Here is a 12,388-nt window from a genome sequence, read left to right on the forward strand (position 1 = left end):
GAACTGTACATTCATAACAAACTGGTCTACATTACAAGAACAGTAAAACCACACCAAAGTGATTAGCATGAGCAGCTGGTATCTCTACAATTTCAGGTTAAATTTCCAGCAAAATTAGAGTATCTGAAAACCAAGAACTCAACAACTAAAAATCCATAGGTTTTATGATGCCCAGCCAAAAATCCCACCATTTTTTACAAAAAAAAGAAGTAGGTATATTGCATGCTAAGAGCCAAGTCTAACCCATGTGACACTGTTTTAATGTTATTACCTAAACATTTTCTTTACTATAGGAAATCTTCTCACTGGAATAAATATTATTTGTTAGTAAAATTTATAAACTTTTTTTAATGACAGTATATAAAGTTTCTTGAGAAAAGTTTGGGCATGTATTGATGCACAGGCATCTTTAATGTGCAGTGTTTATAATTTTCAGAATACAGATGAAAGGACATTTATTTCGGGTCATTGTTAGAAGTTATTGTGAGGAAATATGTATTTCTTTGAACTTGTAACAGATAACAAGCCTTCAAAACTCAAACCATTGTCCTTTGAGCTAAAAGAAGATATCTGTTGACTCTTGGGCATGGAATAAATATTATCTTTTCATTAAGTTGAAATCAGCCTGCTGAGAGCAACAACACAGACTACATTTGCACACAAACCTGAATAATCCCTAATGCTCATGAAGGCAAATTCAGACATTTCTCATCTTCAAGCTTAAATCCTACATGAAAACCAGACACATAGACACAGAGATGCATTTATATTCAAAATAAAAATATATTTTATCTATGCAAAGTACCTACTTTCACCAAAGTGAAAACACCAAAGAGAAATACCAGCAAAATCAGGAAACTGTAAAAATCTTTGTTTACTATTAAACTTTTGAACTCAGTCTGTCATATTCCTTCGCAGATAAATAGAGTTGTTGTTATCCAACTGATGATAGTTTGAATTTGTCAGGACTAAAAGATACAGGAATTACAGAAATAGAATTAGAATCATCTCATCAAATGAATCTCTACAACACTCGACACCTCATTATTTTGCAGAAAGGGAAAACAGCTGCAAAGCTGTTTGAGGTCAAAACAGAAATTTAGAACATTCAGAAACTCCAAGAAATTATGATTAAATTAAACTACTTAGTCTACTTCTGCAGTGCAATGCTTCCCTGTTGGTTGCTTTATTGACTGAAGGCAAAACCTGTAGATGGTACATCCTAAGCCACAGTTGGAACAATGGAGAGAAATTCTTTGGAATACCATTTATATCCCCTGCTTCTCTATCATGGTGCAATAAAGCATCTGCAAACATGTCAAAACTATTATAAGCAGACAGTTTATGAGCCCAGACCCTGTACCTTTCCTGCTGAAAGAGAATGGAGGTTGCTTTCCAGTGCTGACCACTTAGAAAGGGACATCAAAACATTTTAACTGACACTGAATTTTGAAACTTTAAGATACCAAACAGGGGTATGACACTACAGGTTGCTGGGAACAAGTTAAAGCTGCTTTGTGCTATGGTTTTGTTGCAATTTTGTTCAGGGGCTGACTTTGCAATTTCTCTACAGGAAACAGATAACCTGCAACAGCCACAAGCTGTCCAAAATAAGAATGCACCCAAGACGCCTGCACAGAGATTGTTAAAAAAAAAAGCCAGTGAGTGTGGAAATAAAAGGTCAAGGAGAAAAAGGTTATTGCAGACACAAAGAACTACTGATTTCTGCTCCTGGGGGAATGTAAGAATGTGTTACTCTCCTCATCTTCATTAGCCAGGACCTCCCAAACACACGGACCTCCCCCCATTCCTTCCATCAGCACAGTGCCACTGTCACACGTTCACACTTTTCAGGTACCAGCTTTTATTCCCTTTCCTGAGATTCTAAGTGTAAATCAGTGTGAATCTACTCTTCTCAAGCAGGAGTGTGAACAGCAGGCCACACCTACGCTTCACTCTTGGGGCTTTCCCTAAATTCAGAAAAAAAAAAAAAAAATCTGCAAAAATCAGTTCTCAGAGCTTTCTTCACACAACTGATGCAAGATTCTTCAAGATTTCTTCCTCAAGAAACCCACATACCTCAGAACTCAGCACAGACAATAGAACAAACAACTGCCTTTGAGTTAAGTCCACTGAAATTTAGAGGGGCAAATAAAGTATTCATGAGCATTGAATTTATTATTCTTTTATCTGACTATATTCTATGTGACTTTCAAACCACTTTCCAATCAACTGCTTAGTGTACACCATGCCATTAGATGCTACAGAAATATTTAAACTTATTATATTAAATTTAATGAGAGCAATGGCAGAGTTTTTTAACAACTTGGTAGACTACCTTCATGCCCAGTGCCTCTAGAGTTAAACACCCCTACATTGATTTTGCTTACTTTAATTGAACATGATGCCTTTTGCACTGCAAACAGTTAATTTTTAAAAAATCTGTCCCTTAATTCCATATTTTCCCTAACACTTTCAGGGGATAATCCTTGATTTTCAACATGTACAGCTTCCATACACAATAGGGATGATAGGGATGTGTCTTCAAACGTCCTACAGCAGGAATGACTCCTATTTCCATATTTACCACAAATGATTACATAGCCAAGATAACAAAGCCAGCAATACCAGATTAAACAGAAAGCTATCAAAGTGACTTTAAAAGTCACCTTAATGTACAATGCCATTGTAAATTCACTAGGAATATTGTGAAGCTACACGACAATGGCAAAATAGGATAAAAATAACACTAACAGGTGATGTCCATTAATTTTAATGCACAACGTGCCTCAGCAATACCTTTTCCATTTTACCGTTGAACAAATTCAGGCACTGCAAATCTCACTGACAGCAGCAGCATGGTGTTCCTGATATCCCTCACCTGCTGCAGCTGGCACAGCCTCTTCCTACCTTTGGGGGGGCAGAGCTATAAAACTAAGTCCTCAAAGCACAAATCAACAGTATTAATTTTAAACCATAAAGCTGACACAGAGAGATGCAACACTGACTAAAGACTTATTCAAGCATTCAGTCTCTGTATAGACTGAATTGGCATTAATTACTGTAGGCACTAATGCAACAATTTCATTTCTGTTCCGTTCAGAGAACAAAAAAAGGAAGGCGCAAAACACACTCTGTATCTGCCAGACAATGGACAGATGAAGTGCAGAGTGTTGGAGCCACCTGGGGTGAAACACCTGCAGTGAGAAAAGAGCTGCAGCCTCAGGTGTTCTGCAGGAAGCGCCCAGGTTCCCCAAGGATGGGCTCCACACCAAGTACAGAGTTTTTTATGACTCCTGGCTCCCCATAAACACCATACCACCAAAGGGATGGATTTGTACTCCACAGCATAAATGATGTTACCAGTGATCCTACAACTGTGGCTGGACTACTTTCACTCCTAAAATCTTATAACAGAAATAAACATTCATCTGATCTTAGCCTAAGCAGACATAATTTCTACCCATGATTTAACTGTGGTACACAGAGACTGCCTTGAGATGACAAGACACCTGACAGTCCTCAGGGGGAAAAATATAATTTCATCATTATCAGCAGTGTAATGAGAAAGGTTAATTAAAACAATTACAGTGGGTCTTTTTTCTTCATACTGTTAGATATTTTCAGTCCCCAGCTGTTTGTGGAATGACATGAACTTGCAGTTCAGATACAGGTGGTCTCTATGCAGGCCATAGTTATCTGAAATCTGTGCAACACCCACTCTCTTCATCACACTTGGCAATGCAAATATTTGTTGCACTCACATACTATGGGAGAAGCTGCTTCCATACTCTCAAGCCAAACTCAGGAACATTTCAGCTACATGAAACATCAAACTGATGTAATTTCCCTTTTGGTACTTGTTTTTTTCCTGCTTCACCACGTCCCTTCCGCTTCCCTAGGCAGTCAAAAATGACAGATAAGAAAATGCAGAGAAGTGGACTGTGACTGTAAAAGGAAATATAATTGGTTCAAGACTCTCTCCTGTCTTCAGTTTTGTACAGTCATTTACAGCTGTCTAAAGCCTGTGACACTGGCACCCAAGTGAGTGAGCAGGCAATTAATATTCTGTACTCTTCCACAATCCCTCTGCACAGAAGTGAACTACTGGACACAGTGTGAGAGCAGAGACACTGAGCACTCTGGCTTGAGGACCACATCAAGCTCTTCCCTGACAGGCCTTCAGAGCTCAGACCTAGAAGATGTTGAACCCTCAAGACCCCTAACCAACAGAAGTCCTTAAGCACACACTTAACATTACAAACTCATGCATGTAAACACTTCCATTGCTTGCAGCATGTGCAGGCAGGGAGGACAAGGCCCCAAAATCACACAATCTCAGCCCACCATCACTCAAGTCCACTGTTCAGCCAAACATTCTATGCTTTAACCATAAAACCGGAAGCCATTTAAACAATAATAACAGGCAAGCCAGCAGGAAGTTCTGTATTAATAAAACTAAAATCAAGTCAAGGCAAAATTAGAGTTATTTTAGAAGCTCAAATTTCCTGTGACATCTAACATTTACATACATTTGCTAACAAAATGCAGAACTTTTTCCTTAGGTCAGAGGCTGAATTTCAACTCTGTCCACAGCCTCTATCAACTGAAGCAAATTGAATGGTTTGCCTTTTAAATAGAAGTATAAACCAGCTATGTCCTTTTCTTCAAGCATCAGCACAAAGAGAGGGACAAGGATTGCCAGATGGAGGTTTAATTATCTGTCAGCCTTCAGAATTGGTCATGGTAAGAAGAGCTGAACTGGGGAATGCAGCTGATGTAGGAAACTGGAGAGAATGGCTGCAACAATACAGGTAGCTGCAGAATTGAGGGTGGTCAGATAATATTAAATTAGGTTTTAAATCATTAACTAAAAATCATATGTGTGCAAATATCCACATTTCAATTTTCTTCTGGGCTATTTAACAGCACATCCTATAGATTTTTTTAGAAATGAAATTAAATCATAAAAGATCAGAATTCCTGTTTCTTTATCTATCTTCAGATTTTATGTAAGATATTCTTAATGCATTTTAATAAGTGCACAAAGCAGGAAAGCTTTTTATTTATGGAGTTTGCACTGACTAAAACTTGTACTGTTTAGAGAAAAGAAGGGCCTAAAGTCTACGCATAAATTTAAGAAGTATGCGTTAGTACTACAGTTCTCAAATTAATTGCATTAACTGTAACCGTCTAAACACAAAATATGCCTTTTCTAAGCAAACAATTCTCCTGTCATAATTTAATCTAATAAATTTTTAAAGGGTACCAACAAGACCATCCTCGCAAACTGTCATGCATAGGGCTTGTTTGTTTGCCTCTCATGACAACACATCCCAAAATACAGAGCATATTTCAACTTGTTATTCTCCAAGTTGCCTGCCAAACTGCAGACAAATTGTAAACATGAAGAACATGTTAAGCCTATTCAAGCCCACAAAAAAAAAAAAAAAAAATCAAGTCTTGCACAGTAAACTCTGCTATAATTTCCTGATGTAGGTCAAAACTCAGCAGGAAATCACATTGTCTATTTTTATCCCAGTTCACTGGAAGTGCTTTACCTTTCTGTTTTCTTGATAAGCACGGCCCTGAAGATTTGTTCCTGGGGAGTTTTCTCTTTTTCATCAGTTGGTTGCACAAAAGGGTGGACAGCAGCCAAGACAAAGCCCTGCTGGTACAATTCTTCCAGCTGAGCTGGAAGATCATACAAGGAGGAGAGCTTGATTGCAGATGATCCTGGCAGCTCAGCTGGAAACAAAAAGAAATTGGTCAATAATCCAACACTGGACTATCATGTATTTTAAAATCCAGACTCTTCAGAGTCAAGTAAGCTTCACACTGATCTACAATATTAACACCAAAACTGACCTTTCCTGAGACCCATTTTGTATTTCATATTTTAAGCAGGCTGTCTTGGCGAAGGACTTGTATTACACAAGAGACTCGCACAATTAAACAAGAAATCAGATACATTAAAATGCCAAATCCACTACACAGCCTGGCAGAGATTAGTTGAAGAATTTAATAAAAACAAGGCAGTTGGTCAAAAGATATTCTAGGTTTTAGTAGTTGTCATAGTAATGCAAGTAAAGAAGAGTAAGCCATGAGTAAAAAAAACAAAACAAGAGAAAAGAGTCAATGAAGGCAGAACATGTCAAATTCAAAAGCTATAAAAAGAAGTATCAATCTACACAAAATCAGACTAAGAGATCTCTGATGCAAGATGCTGATGAGACCAAGTATCTGCCAAAATGTCTGAAGAGAATTTTGTAGGTATATTGATAATAGGAACATTGAGTGATGCATACCTATAGCAATGAGAAACCTTTTAGAATAAACACTGAATCTTTTACCTCAGGGTTTAAGCAAACCTATACATATTAGAGGTGAGAATGAGACATAGTATACGAAAATAATCCTTCCCCAATCTGCTTACTGCAAGGTTTTATGCCATCCTGTCAAGTATTTGTTGCTGACTCCTGTCAGACACTTGACATACACATGGATATTTCAGTCAGTATAGCAATTGCCCTTATTTCTTTGGAGTCTTGTGGGATTCAAAAGAAAATCCCATAAATCACCTAAAACAATCTTTTATTCCTTTCTTCTCTACATCACTAATTCCTCATACACTTTTCATATTTTATGGGAAACGACATCTCTCTTTCCTGACCTTTGCCTCTTCATTTCCATCTCACTTGGAGGATATTTATTATGTCAGCTAAACCACACCAGGGCATACAGGGTGGTGAGGTCCTGGGTGTTCTTCCCTCCCACTGAAGAAGCCAGGAGGGAGGGGATGCGGAAAGAAACACAACAAATGCTCCCAGCACCTTGCAAGCCTTTGCTAAAAAAAAAAGCACTGGAGAATAGTTTGTATGAAATAAGTGGGCAATGCAAAATAAGGTTTCATTGTACTGTTTCTTCCATCAAACTGTATGGCTACCCTTTATGAATAATTTAAGTGGTTATCAAAAAACTAATAAATATTCAAACCAAATAATACCAAGGAATAATTTAAATAATAATAGAATAGATCTGCTTAGTATGTTTTTTCCTCATGTAAGACCACGTTCCAGAAGGGAATAATGGAACTTTTTGACCAGGAGTTTAAGATGTAGAATTTTTTATTATTTTTACAAATAAAATGAGATCCAAGCAACATGCACATTGACAGACAATAGGGCTCTACCTTCTACAACAGCATACAAATCACTTCAGAGTCATAAAAAGAGACGGCACAATGAATAATGCATAATAAATAATAAACCAAACAGTTACTTACTGGAGCCTACTGGGGATAAAAATAGGGAAACCCAGATTTTAGAGAATTCCATTTTTCCTCTTGTACTCAGACACTCCAAATATTTTTGACTACACTGCAAGTAATTAATTTCTAAATGAGGGGTTTACTTGGATACAATGGAATGACTAAACACTACTCAGTACTGTTAACTCTGCTCAGAGTGCTCCAATTTTTAACCATCCCCTATGAAAACTGATGCTCGCCTGGAGTATGTATGTAGCATCAGGATTCTTCTGAGGATAGCTTGAGTAAGATTAGTAAAAAGTCTAGTCATTAACATGGGAGACTGGCTGCATCCTCCTAAAAGCTAAACATGAGGAAAAAGTGTGGAAATGCATGTAATTTGAGCCTTGGGATGTAACTTGATTAAAAAAGAAACTTAATAGAAAATAGAGATGGGTGGGATCACCCAGCTAGTTCATCCTGCTACCTAGAGGCAGGATCAGTTCTACTTTAGTTGTTTCTCCGTTTTTCTCATCTATTTTTAAAAACCTTTAGTAATGGAAATTCCACAAGCCCCTGAAGTCATTTTTCAGCACTTCTCTATTCTTCCTACTTAAAGCCCTTTCCTAGCACGTGGCCTAAATTTCCCTCTCTTAAATTCATGATTGCTACTTCCCCACTAGAGTATTCCTTCTCTGCAACAGCATTTCATAACTCCTAACACCATTCATGCTTTAATCTTACTTTCTTTATACTGTATAAACTCAGTCCTTTCAATGCTCCTGTTCCCCTGTATTCTTTATTTCTAAGTAACTTTTGATGTTCTCTCCTGATTCTCTTCAACTGCCCACATTTTTCTTCAAGTATAGTACCTAATTCTGACCACAGTGATCCAGCACAAGCCTCACCACTGCTCTGGAGAATGGAAAACTCTTAACACTTACTACATCCTATGTCAGTTTACATCATCCCAGGGGGAAAAAAACAAAGAAAGTTCTTCTCCCCATAACTAACAGTGGCCAATTTTCCCGTACTTTGTGAATTTTAGGCTTTTTTCTTTCAGTTCTCAAGGGCCATTCTGGGTTCTGACTTTCACAGAATGAACAGCACTTCTCAGACTGGCAAACTGTAATAAACATACTCAGCAGTCATTGCTATGGTAGTTAATGGAAACCATGAATTTTAACAGACTCTGACCAGAACAATTTTAAGCCTTACAGCTAATACATCTTTTTGGTTTGACACTGAACTACTGCTCACTTCTCCTCAGACTAGAGATCCTTCACAGCAGAAAGACAAGTTCCTGTTACACTACTGATGCCCACAAGGTCTGTGAGTTTTCTGGACCTACAGACTTGTGCTGTGCCTTCTTGTTACTCTCCAACTGGTTTGAGTTGTGCAGATTCCTCCCCAGAAATCCCTGCTACACATCATCCTCTGGGTATTTCATAAAACATTTTTTCCAGTATCTTTCTGGGCATTAAGTTGAGCTAACAATCTCACAAAACTCTTTCAATGCAGGTTAAAAAAGGACATCACATTTTGCTACAGAGTTGTATTAATTCTTCAACAGTCTTCAATCTTAAACTATAAAATTTCAATTATTTCTTCAGCTAATTCTTCTACAGTGCATACCTGTAAGTTTGGCCTTCTTGGAAACATCTAATTTATCAAATCAGTTGTGAATCTAGTCTTTCCTTACTTTACCTTAGAAAAATGCTAACATTTTCAGAAAGCCTTACCTAATTTCCAGTAAAATATATTAAAATGCTTGGTTTAGTTGTTAAAGAGAATTCTAACTATATTATTTTAGAAGTAAAAGGAAGCCCAGAATTGTGTACAAGAGGGACTAGTTTAAGGTAAAAGAGCAAATGAAAAACTAAATAAAAACTCGTATAACACCAGTGCTTATAAGCCTTTATTTTGCCAAAAGATAATGCTGACTTCTTTTAACAGCCTCTTTTTTGCTTTTGAACTGCAGTGGTTCTAAGCTTTATGTTATGGTCCATATTTGCACATTTACTGTTGTATTTCTCAATGTGGCCTCAGAAGGTTCCTTTGTTTATCATTTAGATGAGTGTGTAAGAAACTTAAATGTAAATGAAAGAAGACACATTCTTCATTTTGGTTAAGGCTGAAGGTGGAAATAGTAGTGCTAGCTGCCTTTGGACTGGATCACCAGGTAAATTAGTTTGTTGCCTAATACATACAGAAGACTGCAAGTTTACAGACTCTTTAAAAAGAAAGAAAGTTTGTGTTATACAACTGATACCTGTAAGGTGACTTTCCTGGGTCTAGGGACTTGTGCATTCTTTGCTGCTAATGGAAAAACCTAACCAGATATTCTAACTTACCCTCATCTTACCACAGAGAAATCAATACGAGGAGTGAATTTCCATGAAAATCTACAGGTTTTCATGTGTATTTGAAAGTGGTCATTTCTGTAGCTCCAAAAAGCACTTTATGGGAAAAAGAGTAAGGAGGCACAGACTACTACCCTCAGGATCCTGAGGGACTAAGAGCAGGCTGAGAAACAAGACTGGGAAGACAGATTTTGAAGAGGGCTTCTTCCTGTGTTAAGGAGCTCCTCTTTCCCTCCCCGTGGATCATCCAGGGCTTCTGCCACCGAGAACAAACAGCCACTGACTGGCCTTAAACTGAAGCATCTCATGTGACCTCTGCCAACTGTGCTATAGCCCACACTAATGAGGGAGACACCTCCTGATCAAATACTAGGGGAGTTACAGCAACTGTCTATAACAAGATTTTTGTGACTGTTTTAATAACAATAGATTTGGGTACCTTTGAGATGCTGTAAACGAACACTGTAAGAAAGAAAAGTATAGTATGCCTTATAAAATAATCCCTGGATTTACCTATTAGCCTATGCTTAATGATACCCATCATCAAGTACAAGACATCTTTATATAATATATATACTCAACAGAATTACATGATTTTAACTCTATTCTATTTGATAAACAGCAACTTCCTCTTCCTGACACTTACATTTAAGACAAAGATAAAATGAATTTTATTATTTTTAATCTCCTATTATCTGAACGATAGCTATGCCCCAGAAAAGCTGAAACGTTAAATGCCAACATGGCATTTATTTAATTTCTCTTTACTGAAATGGTCAGATCTGAGGTCAAATTTGGGTCTTGGTTTCTTGGCACTTATCCTTAATACTTTCTTTTAAAGAGCAAGCATATAGTTCTACTTTAAATTTCTATTATCCTGTCTATGTACTACCCTGTAACATTAGCTTAGTTTGCTTACCCCAACAATTAAGTGTTGGGATTTTTTGGTCTTCATTTTTCAACATGTTTTTCTGATTAAGCCTTTATGCTCTTATTTCAGTCACAGCTGCTAAAAGCGGATGGAGCCCTTAATGACAGTTCACATTACAGGTGAAAATGTTCCACAAAAATAATGGAGACTCCTTTTAACTACTCCTTTTTACCTTTTAAAGTTTTCATGTTCATCTGCATTTTAAATGTTCCTCAATTTATTATGGAACATGAAATAAGCCTTTTTCATAGAATCACAAAATAGTTTGGGTTGGAAGGGACTTGAAGATCATCTAGTTCCAGTCCCTCTGCCTTTGCATTAAAACAATCAAAGATCAAATCTGGGTCCACGTAGATTGTACACATTCTCTGTCCACACCAGGTACAGAAGAAAACACTTTACCCCAGGTGAGACACATCATGGGGTCTGAAACAAAGGCAGACTGGTAAACTCAATAGACCCACACTATTAAGTGATGTAGCAACTCAGTTACCTGGTAGCTGCATCCATATTACTCCTATTCCATGAAATCACTGAATGGTTTGAGTTGAAGGCTCATCCAACCTGACCCTGAATGTTTTCGGGTTAGGGCATCCACCACCTCTCTGGGAAACTGTTCCAGTGCTTCATCATCCCCACTGTAAAAAAAAGTCTTCCTAAACTACAATCTAAATCTATCTTTTTAGCTTAAAACCATCACTCCTCCTCCTACTGCAACACACCCTATCAAAAAGTTTGTCTCCGTCTTTCTTGCAAGCCTCCTTTAAGTACTGAAAGACCACAATAAAGTCACTCTGGGGCTTTCTCTTCTCCAGGTTGAACAAGCTCAACTGTCTCAGTCTTTCATCATAGGAGAGGTACTCCAGCCCTGTGAGCAGCTTTGTGAACCTCATCTGGACCTGCTTCAACAGGTCCATGTCCTTCCCTGCTGGGGCCCCAGAGCTGGATGCAGCACAGCAGCTTGGGTCTCACCAGAGTACAGGAGAAGGGCAGAATCCCTTCCCTTGACCTGCTGGCCACTCTGCTTTGGATGCTTTGAACACACACTGACTGCTTGGTCATCTGCAGCTCTTCATCCCCAGCATCCCCAGGCCTTTCTCAGCAGGCTGCTCTCGATCCCTTCACCCACAGCTCGTGCTGGTACTCGGGGTGGCACTGACCCAAGTGTGGGACTTGGCATTTGGCTCCTTTAACCTCATGAGGTTCACCACATCTCTCTGGCGTGTCATCTGCATCACTCAGCCTGCTGTCATCCACAAACTTGCACTCCATGTCATATGACCAGGCCTAACATGTATTATCAGGCTCAGACCCGTCAAGAAATACAGGTCCAACTGTTTTCTTTTACAAAGTGCAGGATGAGACTGTTTCCCAATCCATGGCCATTCCTGTGAGCAATCCCTGCTCGAGGCACCCATAGCCAGTGAACTATGGACCTACTCATGCTCCTCCTGTACCTCCTCTGTTCAGCATCACAAATCTTGCAGGTCGTTCCACCAAACTACAGACACTTCAGGTCACTCACAGAAAGAATGATGTCCTCCTGTCTCCTCCCTAGGGGAGCCCAGGGTCCAAGGAGCCCTCCTCAGAAGAGGGAAGTTCCTGACAGAAGGGCCACAGGGGTGACCTCAGTGTAGCTCTCCCTCCCCACTGAGGGCTCAAAGCCACATGGTTGCCTCTGAGCAGGACTGAGCCTGTGAGCTATAAAGAAGCAAACATTCAGGCACACTACATACTTTGTCACTCCTACTCCCTACCTCCATGCACCTCCCTACTCAGCACAATTTTTGTGCTCCTGTCCTTCCAAAGCACCCAAATCTCTTTCCTGCACTACACAGAGCACGT

General features: G+C 38.8%; 1 protein-coding gene across 3 annotated transcripts in view; it reads right to left on the reverse strand.

The window, feature by feature from the left end:
• RFTN1 (raftlin, lipid raft linker 1) overlaps window positions 1-12,388 on the reverse strand; it is a 104,006-nt gene that overhangs the window by 58,205 nt on the left and 33,413 nt on the right. For 2 of the 3 annotated variants that reach the window (XM_005480920.4, XM_074538162.1), the window contains exon 3: window positions 5,562-5,748. In XM_005480920.4, coding sequence (XP_005480977.2) covers window positions 5,562-5,748 — 187 coding nt within the window. Of the gene's footprint in view, window positions 1-5,561; window positions 5,749-5,868; window positions 5,900-12,388 lie in introns of those variants that run through there. The other variant, XM_074538168.1, reaches the window with a different exon arrangement.

The sequence above is a fragment of the Zonotrichia albicollis genome, chromosome 1, assembly GCF_047830755.1.
Source record: "Zonotrichia albicollis isolate bZonAlb1 chromosome 1, bZonAlb1.hap1, whole genome shotgun sequence".
Taxonomy (NCBI): domain Eukaryota; kingdom Metazoa; phylum Chordata; class Aves; order Passeriformes; family Passerellidae; genus Zonotrichia; species Zonotrichia albicollis.